Below are 15325 nucleotides of genomic sequence, written 5' to 3'. Positions count from 1 at the left end.
AATTTTACTGCTTTGATCTCTTTTTTTTTTACTGGCTGTAAATAATGAATGTTTGGTTGCCAGAACGATGGAAAGGATGAACTGTTGTATTCTTGCCCGAGGTTCAGGGCAAAGACATCAAGCTCTGATGTGTAATGTCCACATCTGTTGTAATGTTGGCTTGAGCTCGAATTTACCACAGACTGTTGGAAGCCCATTGAAGGAAGCAAGTCATTTAACACTGAAATGAAGTAAATTAAAGTGAAACACCCCCTCTTTATATAGCTTAACTATTATATAAATAAAAAGGCTAACCTTGAATATTGCAGAGGGCTCCAGCAGTTTTATTTGGTCCTTCTTTGAATCTATTCACTGGATCTTTGGTTCAGGTGGGCTTTTAGTTCTGATTCAGCTGTTTTATAAGTCATAAATTCAGCTGCCAAACAGATGTGCTATTGAGTTTTTATATTAAGGTGTGAGAGTTGTATGAGTAGGTAGTGCAAAGCAATGATTCATTCTAAATTCTTCATTAATAAAGACCGCATTTTTTGGTTCCATGCCCACTGTTTATAAAATTCCTGTGCCCTACCAACAAAAAAGAAAAGAAATATTCTGTTGAACAAGTTGCTTATTTTGAACTACGGTCCAAAGATGTTTAATTTTTTTTTAGTTAAATTTAGGCCCCTGCATTCGAATTTTCTAAATGCTTTAAATCTTCACCAGCTTTAATGCTTTTAATTTAAATGTTGTTATTCCATTTATTTTCAATACTGTTGGAAGTCCAAACGAAATATTGGAATTGAGTAATCGTATATAAGAAGTTATAGTATGTCTGCTTCCTCATCCCCCACTGGGTCAGTGGAAATTTTCAAGACTGAGATCGACAGATTTTTGTTTGGTGAGGGTATCCAGGGAGATGGATCAAAGGCGGGGAGATGGAGTTGAGGTGCAGATCGGCCATGAGGGGCTGAATGGCCTACTCCTGTTCCTATATTCCCACCCTTCAACATGTAAGCAGAGGTTAAAACCTATCTCTTTCTCCTCTCCCAATCTTAACTCTCCTCAACTCTTTTGAACGATTCGAGTACAATGTTCATTGCAGTAGGTGCACATAATTAAGTAAAGGTTCACCTTCGCTCAGACATATTTTATGGTTTTTCCTCAGTTAGCCCCTCCAATATTCTCTGTATGCACAGCTGCATTGAGGAAAAAAAAAAGATGGCTGCAGCTCACCTACATGCCCCAGGGTGTTCTTTAATTAGTTCTAATGGGGTCTACCTTGGTGGTGGTCAGAAATGGGAGCCAAATATAAGGCAGCAGGCCACATTGAGACCCCCTGAATGGATAGGCCATATTGATGATGCACTGCTGAGTGTAAAAGCCCCCTAGCAGCTGTCCTGGCAGGGCCTCCACATTTTGAATATTGGTAGTAAGTGAAACATACCACTTATTCCTGTTTTCCTTGAATTTGTAACATTTATAGGTTGGGAAATAGGAGCCAAATTTCTGCTCTGCTCTGTTCTTGATTATCTGCAGAGCACTTCACAGCTTCTGCTTTGATTTCACACTGCCTTCATTTTCAACTCGTGGTTTCTCCTCAGCTGTCTGCTTTTTTTTTCCCAGTAAGAATTTGGCATCCTCCCCATTCCTCTAGCTCTTGGCAACGCACAGTATTCGTCTAGTTTGTGAAGTTCACTTGGATTTGTTCACACTTTTTGCCTCTTTTAAGGAGCAAATTCACCTGAGGGTTATCGTTAGACATTGCGACAGTACGATTTTACTTTTCTTAAAACGTTAACATTTCCAACAACAAATAGCTGCCTGTTTGGTCACAACAGCATATTGCATTTAACTTTTTCTTTCACAGAATTATGAGTCAAACTAATGAGGTATTTTTAAGATGCTCCCATAAGTTTAACACAGTTGCCAACTTTCATACGAGTTTCAAGGCATTCATCATTTGGCTAAGTAAGGGGAGGGAGAAAGGCTGTGCTGTTTTAAGCTCCTTTTAAACTATGCAAGATGTGTTTGCACCCTCTTTCTCGCACCCCCCCCCCAATACCCACAGCGCTCATGTCATGTTTAACTGCAGATAGAAAGGAACCCTTTTTCTAAAAGCCGGGGGCACAATCAGACGAATGGCCTGGGGAAAATTGAATCAGTGGCAAGTATGCAGTTGGACATCGGCAACTTTACACTGAGGTGTGGTTTGCAGTTTTGACTTTGCTCACTGGACCTGGTTTGTGAAGTATGACTGTTGAAAAAGTATGTGACATTATTTGACCATGAAAGTAAACATAGTTATACCTGAGCACATACATGCACGTTGCATGTTAGTAACTTGTATGTATTTGTGAAGGCCAACACGTTTAAACACGGCGATGCAGTTTAAGTCTGCTCTTGTGGAGCTGCATTTGCAAATCATGGTACAGGCAGAAATTTACCACTAGCTGGATCATAATTTCTATTGGAAACTTCAAAAGAAAGATAGACTTGCACTTATTTAATGCCTTTCACGATCTCAGGACGTCCCAAAGCGCTTTACAGTCAATGAAATACTTTTGAAATGTAGGGAAACATGGCAACCAATTAGTGCACAGCAAGATCCCACAAACAGCAATGTGATGATGACAACTAGATAATCTGTTTGAGTGGTGTCGGTTGGGGGATAAATATTGACCTGAACAACCCTGCTCTTCTTTGAAATGAGATCTTTTGCATCCACTTTCAGATTGCTGCATATTTAACAACTGTATCGGAAGCCTCCATTTGTTACCTTCATGAAATGAAAACTGGTTTTGAGTTTGTGCCTTTACAAAAATCTGAGAACACTTAAGACCAGTGGTGAAATATCCCATACCACTTCATGCATCTGGATGTAATATTGCTTTGAAATGGGCAGCGCCAGTGGAATGCTGTACAAATGGGCTCAGTGTTTGGGTAAATGAGAGATAATAATGAAAAATAAGGCTTGAATAATTTAAGTTTGGTTTAATGAGGGTGGGAAGGGACAAAGTGATTGAAGTGGGAGGAGGCTCATGAAGGGTATCAATACCAGCATAGACCAGTTGGGCCAAATGGCCTATTTCTGTGCTGCAGATTCTCTGAAATTAGAAACATAGAATCGTACTGCACACAAGGAGGCCTTTCAGCCCATCATACCTGTGCCGGTTCTTTGAAAGAGCTATCCAATTAGTCCCACTCTCCCTGCTCTTTCCCCGTAGCCCTTCAAATTTTCCCACTTTAGATATTTATCCAATTCCCTTTTGAAAGTTACTATTGAATCATTACAACTCACTGCATTAAAAAAATAAATAAATTCTCCTCATCTCCCCCCTGGTTCTTTTGCCATTCTGTGAGAGTAATAGAAATGTGGAATTTTTGAACCGGAGGATTGGTTCACAGACTTGACCTTCAGTAAAATCCTTCGAAAAGTAATCCTTTCTGAATTGGTTTTTGCAGGATCATGCATTATGCACCTCATGTTTCGAGTGGGGTTAAATGGTATTCCTGGCACACACTGGTTCTGTTGCACTTCAGTGCAGATAACAATCAGATTTACCTTTAACAAATCATGATAGACAATTGCACCAAGGCACTTGGGAAGAGCAAAATCAATGTAGGAAGAGTGCAATATTAGATTTTTTTTTTTGGTCATGGTGTTAATAAAACCACATCTGACCCTTTGTGTGACTCCATTCAGATTAATAAAAGGGATGTATATATATCCTTCTTAACCTGAATGGAGTCACACAAAGGGTCAGGAGCCTGTGACAGACTGTAACGGTTAGAGATTAAAAAGAAAAAGAACGAATGGAAAGCAGAAATTGCTGCAGATACACAGCAGCTTTCAGCACCTGCAGAGAGAAGAGCACAGCTCACCATTTTGAGTCTGAAGGATGTATGTCCAAAACACTGATCTATCTCATCTCTTTACAGATGCTCTCAGACTTGCTGTGTGTTTCCAGCATTTACTGTTTTTAGTCCCAAAAAAAGGCTTTCCCCCAGTGCTGGAGGAAAGTCGGTTGCAATCCTCCGGTACTTGTGAGTTTAGAAGAATGAGAGGTGATCTCATAGAATTTTATATGTTTCGAACAGGACTAGACAGACTAGATGCAGGGAGGATGTTCCTGATGGCTGGGGAGTCCAGAGCCAGGGGTCACAGTCTCAGGATACGGGGTGTGCTATTTAGAACCGAGATGAGGAGAAATTTCTTCACTCGGAGGGTGGTGAACCTGTGGAATTCTCTACCACAGAAGGCAATGGAGGCCAAGTCATTAAATATACTCAAGAAGGAGATAGATATATTTCTTAATGCTAAAGGGATCAAGGGATATGGGGAAAAAGCGGGAACAGGGTACTGAGTTAGACGATCAGCCATGATCATTTTGAATGGCAGAGCAGGCCCGAAGGGCCGAATGGCCTACTCTTGCTCCTATTTTCTATGTTGTGTAGGAAATCGGAGGGGTTGGCGCTACAGTGCGGCGGAAGTTGCACTGTAACCAAAAGGGAAGATTAAAGTGGTACTATGTTAGGAAAAAAATAAACTTGCATTTAAGTAGTGCCTTTCTCAGGACATCCCAAAGCACTTCATAGCCAATAAATAACTTTTGAAGTGTTTTCACTGTTTTATGGGCAAACGCAGCAGCCGATTTGAAAGTGACAAGGTTCTGCAAACAGCAGTGAGATAAATGACCAGATAACCACCACCAAACAGACTAATATGTTGGCCAGGACACTGGGTGAAATTTCTGCTCTAATTTACATAGTCCTACGGTATCTTTCATGTCCATCTGAACGAGTAGACTCAGTTTAACATCTCATCTGCAAAGGTGGCAGCTCTGACAATGCAGCTTTCAACAACAACAACAACTTGCGTTTATATAATGCCTTTAACGTAGTAAAACGTCCCAAGGCACTTCACAGGACCCGTTATCAAACAAAATTTGACACTGAACCACATAAGGAAATATTAGGACAAGAGGTAGGTCTTAAGGAGCGTCTTGAAGGAGGAGAGAAAGGTAGAGATGCAGAGAGGCTTAGAGAGGGAGTTCCAGAGTTTAGGACCTAGGCAACTGAAGGCATGGCCGTCATTGGTGGAGCGAATGAAATCAGGGATGTGCAAGAGGCAAGAATTGGAGGAGCGCAAAGATTTTGGAGCGTTGTCGGGCTGGAGGATGTTACAGAGATAGGGAGGGGAGAGGCCATGGAGAGATTTGAGTATGAGGATGAGAATTTTAAATTGAAGCACTATCTGACCGGGAGCTATTGTCGGTCAGCGAGCACAGGGGTGATGGGTGAACGGGACTTGGTGCAAGTTAGGATACGGGCAGCAGAGTTTTAGATACGCTCAAGTTTATGGAAGGTAGAAGATGGGAGACCGGCCAGGAGAACATTGGAATAGTTGAGTCTAGAGGTAACAAAGGCGGAGACGGGCGATGTTATGGAGATGGAAGTCGGCGGTCTTGGTGATGAAGCGGTATTGTACTGAAGGGTCAGCACAGATTTTGTGCTCAACTCCTGGAGTGGGGCCTGAATCCGTGACCAGCTGACTCAGAAATGTACTGCAGATTGGTCCAAGCTGACACCTATTGGCAAACACTATTAATTTTAACTACAAAATAAAATCTCATCTGTTTGGTATTAATCTCACAAAGTTGAATTGTTAGAGATAGCTGTTCAGTCATCATTGTATGAAATGTAACGCAGGAATAAAGAAAGTCAGTTTGAACCCTGCTAGTCTTCTTTCAGGATCCAATTGGCCATTTTTCTTCTTTTTCATATCGTAGTCCCATAGAATTGATCTAATTCCCTATTCAATACGTAAGAAAGAAAGACTTGCATTTATATAGCGCCTTTCATGACTTCAGGATGTCCCAAAGAGCTTTACAACCAATGAAGTATTTTTGAAGTGTAGTCAATGTTGTAATGAAGGAAATGTGGCAGCCAATTGTGCACAGCAAGCTCCCACAAACAGCAATGTGATTATGTCCAGACAGATTTTTTTAAAGTGATGTTGGTTGAGGGATAAATATTGACCAGCACACCAGGGTGATCTCCCCTGCTCTTCAGCGAAATACTGTCATGGGATCTTTTAAGTCCACCTGAGGGGGTAGCCGGTACCTCAGTTTAACGTTTCATCTGAAAGACAGCACCTCCGACAGTGCAGTACTCCCTCACTGGAGTGTCAGCCTAGATTTTGTGCTCATGTCTTTGAAATGGGACTTGAACTCATAACCATCTCACTCTGAGGCGAGAGTGCTACCCATGGACCCACTACTGAGACAATAATCTTAAGTCTACTTTTACTGCATTTAATAGGAATCTATTCCACAAATTGAAGTGTGAAGAAATTATTCATTCAGTTTAATACGAGGCCTCCTTGGCTTATGGTGTGTGCTTCAATAATAAAAACCGAAAATGCTGGAAACACTCAGTAGGTCAGGCAGCATCTGTGTAGAGAGAAACGGAGTCCTGATGAAAGGTCATGGACCTGAAACATTAACTCTGTTTCTCTCCCCACGGGTGCTGCCTGACCTACTCAGTGTTTGCCAGCAATTCTTGTTTTAATTTCAGATTTCCAGCATGCGCAATATTTTGCTTTTGTGTTTTGTTGTGTGCTTCGATCCTGGATTCACAAAATTCCATACAACTTGATATCATCGCCTAAAGGCTTAGACGTTGAACTTTTAATGCCTCTGAGATATCTCTGTGTGAATTCCAGTTGTCCTGGGACTGGTGAGATGTGCCAAATTACAAATAGTACCATTATTTGATACATATTGTTCAGCCAATGTATTTCAATTACTTCTTTCTGTGTCCAAGGTCTCTTGATGCAACTTTGGAGGCTCAATAACTGTGCTACAGCTATCCCCCAATTCTCTTAAAGCTTCAAAGAATCTCAATAAACTTGATTGACATGTCCTTTTTTGTAAATCCATATCAACTTGGATTTTTTTTTTACTTAATTTGATTTTACACTCGTATGACAGTTACTTGGGATGGAACCGTTGCATCCATCAGCAACAGTTTGACTATCCTCATTAACCTTAAGATGGTTCAATTATTAGAACTGATAGTCATAGAATAGAATCATAGAAAGGTTACAGCACGGGAGGAGGCCATTCGGCCGATCGAGTCCGCGCCGGCTCTATGCAAGAGCAATCCAGCAGGTCCCGCTCCACCGTCCTTCCCCCGTAGCCCTGCACATTTTTTCCTTTCAAGTACATATCCAGTTCCTTTTTGCAGGCCATGATTGAATCTGCCTCCACCACCCCTTCGGGCAGTGCATCCCAGATCCTAACCATTCGCTGTGTACAAAAGTTTTTCTTCATGTCACCTTTGATTCTTCTGCCACTCGCCTTAAATCTATGTCCTCTGGTCCTTGACCCTTCCGCCAATGGGAACAGTTTCTCTCTATCTACTCTGTCTAGACCCTTCATGATTTGGAATACCTCTATCAAATCTCCTCGCAACCGTCTCTTCCAAGGAGAACAACCTCAGCTTCTCCAGTCTATCCACGTAACTAAAGTCCCTCATCCCTGGAATCACTCTAATAAATCTCTTCTGCACCCTTTTTAAGGCCTTCACATCTTTCCTGAAGTGCAGTGCCCAGAACGGTACACAATAGTCCAGTTGTGGCTGAACCAGTGTCTTATAAAGGATCATCATGGCTTCCATACTTTTGTACTCTATGCATCTATTTATAAAGCCCAGGATCCCGTATGCTTTTTTAACCACTTTCTCAACCTGCCCTGCCACCTTCAACGATTTGTGCACATATATCCCCAGATCCCTCTGTTCCTCTACCACTTTTAGAGTTGTGTCCACTAGTTTATATTGCCTCTCTTCATTCTTCCTACCGAAATGTAGCACTTCAGATTTTTCTGGGTTAAATTTCATCTGCCACGTGTCCGCCCATGCCACCAGCCTGTCTATATCCTCTTGAAGTCTATCACTATTCTCCTCACTGTTTACTACCCTTCCAAGTTTTGTGTCATCTGCAAATTTTGAAATTGTGCCCTGTACACCCAAGCCCAAGTCATTAATGTATAATCAAGAAAAGCAGCGGTCTCAGCTCTGACCCCTGGGGAGCACCACTGTGCACCTCCCTCCAGTCCGAAAAACAACCGTTCACCACTATTCTCTGTTTCCTGTACCTTAGCCAATTCTGTATCCATGTTACTATTGCCCCCTTATTCCATGGGCCGCCATCTAGATGATAAGCCTACCGTGTGGCACTTTATCAAACGCCTTTTGAAAGTCCACATACACCACATCAACTGCATTGCCCTCATCAACTCTCCCTGTTACCTCATCAAAAAACTCTGTCAGGTTAGTTAAACACGATTTGCCTTTAACAAATCCATGCTGGCTTTCCCTAATCAATCCACACTCGTCCAAGTGACTGTTAATTCTGTCCTGGATTATCGTTTCTAAAAGTTTCCCCACCACCGAGGTAAAACTGACTGGCCTATAATTGCTGGGTTTATCCTTACACCCTTTTTTGAACAAGGGTGTAACATTTGCAATTCTCCAGTCCTCTGGCATCATCCCCGTATCTATGAATGTTTGGAAGATTATAGCCGGTACCTCCGCAATTTCCAACCTTACTTCCCTCAGCAACCTAGGATGCATCCCATTCAGACCGGGTGACTTATCTGCTTTAAGTACAGCCAGCTTTTCTAGTGCCTCTTCTTTATCAATTTTTAGCCCATCCAGTATTATATATTTTTATTTTTATATATATATATCTATATCTATCTATCTTCCTTTACTGAGACTGTGGCAGCATCTTCTTCCTTGGTAAAGACAGATGCAAAGTACTCAATTAGTACCACAGCCATCCCCTCGGCTTCCATGAGTAGATCTCCTTTATGGTCCCTAATTGGCACCACCCTTCCTCTTACTACCCAATTATTGTTTACATGCCCGTAGAAGACTTTTGGATTCCCTTTTATGTTGGCCGCCAATCTATTCTCATACTCTGTTTGCCCCTCTTATTTCCTTTTTCACTTCCCCTCTTAAGTATCTATATTCTGCCTGGTTCTCACTTGTATTATCAACCTGACATCTATCATACGCCCCTTTTTTCCATTTCATCTTATTCACTATCTCTTCTGTCATCCAGGGAACTCTGGCTTTAATTGCCCTACCTTTTTCCCTCGTGGGAATGTGCCTAGAATGTACCTGAACCATCTCCTCCTTAAAGGCCGCCCACTGTTCAATTACAGTTTTGCCTGCCAATCTTTGATTCCAAATTACCCGGGCCAGATCTGATCTCATCCCACTGAAATTGGCACTCCTCCAATTGAGTATTTTTACTTTAGAGTGGTCCGTGTCCTTTTCCATAGCTATTCCATACCTTATGATATTACGATCACTGCTCCCTAATTGCTCCCCCACTGACACTTGCTCCACTTGACCCACCTCATTCCCTAGAACCAAGTCCAGCAATGCCTCCTTCCTCATTGGGCCGGAAATGTACTCGTTAAGAAAGTTATCCTGTATACATTTCAAAAATTCCTCCCCCTCTGTGCTCCTTATTACTATTGTTATTCCTCTCTATATTAGGATACTTGAAGTCCCCAGTTATCATTACCTAATGGCTTTTGCACCTCTGTAATTTCCCTGCAAATTTGCTCCACTATATCCCTCCCACTAGTTGGTGGCCTATAGAATACACCCAGTAGTGTAATGACACCTCTTTTATTTCTTAACTCTAACCAAATAGATTCTGTCCTTGACCCCTCCAGGACATCCTCTCTCTCCAGTACTGCAATATTCTCCTTTATCAATACTGCCACCCCACCTCCTCTTTCCTTCCCTATCATTCCTGAACACCTTGTATCCAGGAATACCTAGTACCCAATCCTGCCAGGTCTCTGTTATCGCTACGACGTTGTATTCCCATGTGACTCTTTGCACCTGCAGGCTCACCAACCTTGTTTACCAGGCTTCGTGCGTTTACACTCATGCACTGCAAACCAGTCTTAGACTTTCTTGTATTCTCTCTTAGTCTGATCCCACCTCATCTTGTACTATTACTTGCTTTAGTGGTATTTTTCTCCCCCGATCCTTTGTGCCCCTTGTTTCTCCTTTCCATTGCTATATCCTGGTGCAATGATGATTTGTACCAAATACATATTGCAATGCAAAATTGAAATAATTGCCAATTACTGCTTTGTTATTTAGAAGTACCAGAAATTACTGTTGAATTAGCTTTTTAAAACAAGGTCATTGCTAGTTTGGCTAGTGTCCTCCATGATGGTAAGGATGGTGATGGCAAGCAGGTGATTGTTCAACACTTCACAGAATCATACAGCACAGAAAGAGGCCATTCGGCCCCTCGTGCCTGTGCCGGCTCTTTGAAAGGGCTGTCCAATTAATCCCACTCTCCTGCTCTTTCCCCATAGCCCTGCAAATTTTTCTTTTTTTAATGTTTTGATTTGGAGCTTCTACAAAGCAAGAAGTAAGTTTAAAACAAAAACCCTTAAGATTCCTGATTGAGATTCGCATTCATTGAGATTGGCCATTTATATAGTTTACGGTAGACTTTCCAGTGTTTCAGCACCTGTATAAATCTAAGCGAAAGCTGTGTTGCTCAGTATTTGACCTGGAAATTTTTCTAAAATTCTAAGAACTCTGCACCTGAAGTGGGGTTTTGTTCACTTTAATAAACAGTTAAACTACGACCAGTTTTCATTCTGAAGGTGGGGGGTGGTGAGGGAACATTACATTGTGATTGGAAAGGCGTTGAGTAGGTGAACCATTCCTCCTTTCCACCGTGCCATTGCACCAACGTGCTCGCCCTTGTGTTTTTGTTTTATAAATGGTTGGCGTTAATTAAATGTACCTTTTTTTTGTATGAATTATCCAGACTCGCCAGCCTATCTTTGTGCAGTTATTGCAAGGAGTGTTCAGAGTTTACCACTGCCCATGGCTGTCTGCTGCCCAGAAGGCTTCAGTTGAGAGTTGCATTAAGGTGTTATCAGAAGTAGGTAAGCATTTTACTGGGAGGTGGGGAGGGGTCTGGTCTGGAAAAGGTATTGTCGGTTCCTAAACACTGCTGTAGATCACTGTGAAAATGTATCACTGTATTCAAAGCTGAAATCTGCTGTTGCATTGAAATAGCTGCAGTTTTTAACATACCACATGAGCTAGGACAGTTTGCTGCTCTGTTACACTAACTTTGTGACTCCTGTTCATAATGTTTCTTGATCAGTTAATGCAGGCATGTTTTCTTAAGTTCGGTCTATTTACTACAGTTTATCTTGATCTTTGGTCTGGAGCATTCAATCCAAGCCGTTCCACAAAGGCAGCTCACCCACAAGAGGGGTAGACAACGTTGAAATGTCAGATCGGAAGCTGCAGCTGATTAGATGGTAGTCCCATAAATTCCTATCCTGGAGCAACTGGCTATCACGTGATGCATTCGGACATGGTGATAAACTCGAACTACCCATGTCAAAGTGCTTCGTATTCTTGGAACATTAATTTTAATGACATTTTAGTGACAAATTTACCAGTATCGTGCACAGCACCTGTAGAGAGTCTACTAAAAGTATGTCAATGAGTGGATTTTCTCAAAACATTACCTTTTTATTTGTGCTGTCTCCCCGACTATCCACAGCAAGGTGCAGAATGAAGTCCCTGTACTTGGGCCCAATCTCAAACTGCACTCATGAACTTTTCCATTTCTTACGTCATCCATCCTTCTAACTTCTCTGACTTGATATTGATGTTACGCCACATTGTGCCAAAATGTGGTCGGTCACTTTAGTGCTGAAGGCCTTCGCACACTAGCAACTGATTGGAGGACTGCCTGAACTCGCTCCACATAGGACACTTGCAGGCAGCAGAGCAATGGGCTGGATTTGAAACCCCGTCCCAGAGGTGTGCTGCATAATCCTTTTGCATTTACTCAGAGCTTCTCTTAGTAAAGGAGTTAGTGATGACGCAGGTTACATGGTATGTTCATGCTGCTGTAAGGATCTACTGAAGTGCAAATATTTCAATAATACAAAATATTTAGGACTGGGAAAGCTGTAAAGGAGGTAGAGGAACTGTGAGCGGGTGCAACCATCGCAGTTAATTGTTGTAGAATATAAACTATAAAACTGATAATTTGCCAGTATCTTTTTTGGAAATGCTGCAAAATCGATATGGAAGAAGGGTTGAGAAGTGGGGCAGTATTTTGTCCTGGCTGTATCAGCATTAGGTGGAATCCAGGCAGTGATCCCCGCACCCCCCACCCAACCCCTCACCCTCAGAGTGTGAATGAGGCAGTGAGACTGCCAACCAGCTGGTCACTTTTTTTTTCTCCTTTTCACTTGTGGCAGCAGAGATGAGGCCCGTGGAAGCTGTTCTTGGCACCACCCCAAGGATGAGCATTTGCTTCCGCGACCATTGCAGCTGTGATTACAGCCGGAGTGCTCTCCCTGTCGGGATCTGACTTCCACACTGTTATATGAGGAAAATTTGGAGGAAACTAAGCAGAAGAGAGGAAAATTGAACAAAAAATAGCACAGGTGACAGTACTGTAGGGAAGGAAAATGGATTCGGAAGAGGCTGCCTTGATTTATCCAAAAACCTACCACCTGGGATATGGAATCTATTTTTCTGGGGGTTTTTTTAGTGGATTTTCAATTGATCTAACTGTTAAATTGTCTGCTACCTGGTCTGGAGAGATGCTTGCCCTGGTATCAATCCAAATAGTCAGGACTTAACTATCCATCATCATCCCTGGGAGAGCTTGGTGTCTTTGGTCACTAAGTTCAAAAGGTTTCAGCACAGCAGCCTTCCTGTTTGACGAAGCCTCAATTTGCAATTGTATTGTCCGCAAACCTTCAGACAAATGGTTTAATTTGCTTAACCTCCATTACAGCCAAGAGCAGAGCCATAGCTATCCCTGTGGACTTGGACAGTCAGGTCAACAATCTCTTCCTTAAATCTCACAACATTGTCCAGAAGACCGCGATGAGCTGGCGAATGTCGGCGCGCAATGCCGCCCGGAGAGACTCTGTTCTTGCTGCCTCGCGGGATTATCGGAACATAATCGAACGATTGCAGGTATGCGGAAGGATGGAGGGGCTGCACCCTACTTTATTGGTTTTTGTTAACTTTCTGCTTTGAATGAAGTATTTTTTTTTTGCATTTTTTTCTTTTCCATATTCCTTGTCATCTTAAAACAGTCTCATTCTTTTCCTCTCTGCAGCTCTGTGTTTTGTGTTTGAAGATCTCCTTCCTCTGAGGGTACCATCTCTGTTTGCATTCTCTTTCCCTTTCCTCTGCTCAGTCAGTGAATCTCTCAATTCTGGTAGTTTCCTCCTCTTCGTGTCTGTCACCCGTCCCGTTTACTTGGTCACTCCATTCTTCCGCTTTTCTCACGGGCACTTTGATGATGAAGACGTGAGCCCCTGAACGTTTGAAATGGAAGTAGAGTAAAGGTTGAGTTCTCGCTTTGCGAGCAGTTCGTACAATAAGTAAGATGACCGACTAATCGTTTTGAAATATTAACAAGTTGGATTTGTGTTAGACACTGAGTAACAATCTCCATCTTAGCGCCGCTTGAAAAAAGTTGAGGGGCTATATACTCTTCGAGAGTAAAGATTTTAAGGTGGAATTGTCTAACCTGTTGTGACCGCTCAGAAAATCAGAGTAATGGTTGCATTGCCCCTTGAGTGCAATCGCAAAACTTCATTGATACAGGACAATGTGAATAGTAGAATTTTCAGCTTATTTCAAGTTTATATTCATGAAGCATAATAAATTATAATGACATTGATACCAGTCCAACCGTGCTACATGGTAACCAAGCACTTATAGTTTTTAAGGGAATAAACTCTGGCTGATTTCAAAGTAACTCCTCACGGGGGCTTATATTCCTCAGAGTTCAGTTATACAATACGTACCAGTCCATAGAGTACAATGCACAGCCAGCAGAGGATGACAATGGAAGTGTTGTCAGGAGTGGAAATCTTGGCTGTTTCTTTTTTCTGTCCTCCATAATCTTGGATTGCTGAAGCAAATTGTCACTTTCCTTCCACTATCTCAGCTGAAATAAGCTAACTCTGCATAGACGAGGGACTGAATCCAGAACCATCCTGGTCTATAACTACTCACCAGATAAACATGCTGAGCAATTTGGAGAGGGGAGAGGGAAGAGGGAAGGAACTCTTCCAATTTCTGACATCGTTCTTTCACGATAATGACCTCTAAGTAGAGAACAGCTTTAAAATAAAAAGTGAAAATTTCAAATGTGGGTTTTGCTGTCTTCAATTTTAGTAATTACAGTGGTGGATTTTGGCAACTGCTTTCTGATGTATAATCATGGTCCTTCATACATGTCCTTGCGACTGGCAAGCTATTGCAGTGAATTCATAGGTAAATCTTTTCTCATTGAAAGTGGATGAAGCCCTTTGGAAACTCAGACGAGTGAACTTTTAGAAGCCACCTATATTTGGGAAGGTGTTGTAGGATTTAACTTGTATCCGCTTTGCCTGTGGAATTGAAGATTAAATATGTTGTTTATTGAAATGCAGGACATAGTGTCAGCGCTTGAAGATCGGCTCCGCCCCCTCGTTCAGGCAGAACTCTCGGTATTAGTTGATGTCCTCCATCGGCCCGAGCTGCTTTTCCCAGAGAACACTGAAGCAAGGCGCAAGTGTGAAAGTGGAGGGTTTATCTGCAAGTAAGTGCTCAAATTGTCACCACCTACTTGTTGCTGCTCATCAAGTAATTTTTAAAAAATCATCGTATTGAATGTTGCACATTCAATATAAGCCATCTTAGAAATAATAGCTGTTTTAAACTAGAATTTGTAAAGGATTTCTGCTTTGCAGATTTATAGACAGCTGAGTGTCTTCTCTCCAAGTGCTTTTTTAAAATATATTCCAAAGCACTTTATTGGGTGAGGAGCTGAGTATTGGAACACTAATAGAGCTACCCAGTGAATGCCAGGCATAGGTTTGATACCTACTCCATCAATTCTCCGAGACTGGTCACGTGGCGAGGGGCCAAACAAAGGTGGCAGCAACTTTCTACAAGAAGGAGGGCAAATCAGGCGGGAGAGTCACACACTGTCTCTCACGTCTTTAACAGCCCTTCCGTCTCCCCTTCGTCAGCTGGACTGTTTGTAAAAAAAATGTAAAAGAAGAAAAGTTTATTTTTTTGAAAAGTGTTAAATTCTGTGGAGGAAACATTGGTGGGCCTTGTTTTTGACCACTTCATGCACTTTGCAACTGATGTCATTTGAGAAGTAATGTCCTTGAATCTCTAACATGCCATTTGTTCATAACTCCAATTTAATTTTTTTTTTGTTTGTTCTTGGGATGTGGGTGCCCCG

At 42.0% G+C, this 15325-nt stretch overlaps 1 protein-coding gene across 6 annotated transcripts in view; it reads left to right on the top strand.

The window, feature by feature from the left end:
* itpr1b (inositol 1,4,5-trisphosphate receptor, type 1b) overlaps positions 1-15325 on the top strand; it is a 439399-nt gene that overhangs the window by 217497 nt on the left and 206577 nt on the right. For all 6 annotated transcript variants that reach the window (XM_067998943.1, XM_067998947.1, XM_067998944.1 and 3 more), the window contains exons 35-37: positions 10859-10979; positions 12866-13050; positions 14523-14671. In XM_067998943.1, coding sequence (XP_067855044.1) covers positions 10859-10979; positions 12866-13050; positions 14523-14671 — 455 coding nt within the window. The remainder of the gene's footprint in view (positions 1-10858; positions 10980-12865; positions 13051-14522; positions 14672-15325) is intronic.

The sequence above is a fragment of the Heptranchias perlo genome, chromosome 17 (genome assembly GCF_035084215.1).
Source record: "Heptranchias perlo isolate sHepPer1 chromosome 17, sHepPer1.hap1, whole genome shotgun sequence".
Classification (NCBI taxonomy): Eukaryota; Metazoa; Chordata; class Chondrichthyes; order Hexanchiformes; family Hexanchidae; genus Heptranchias; species Heptranchias perlo.
Note: the sequence above shows the minus strand (reverse complement) of the source record. Positions and strands in the feature narration are given on the sequence as shown.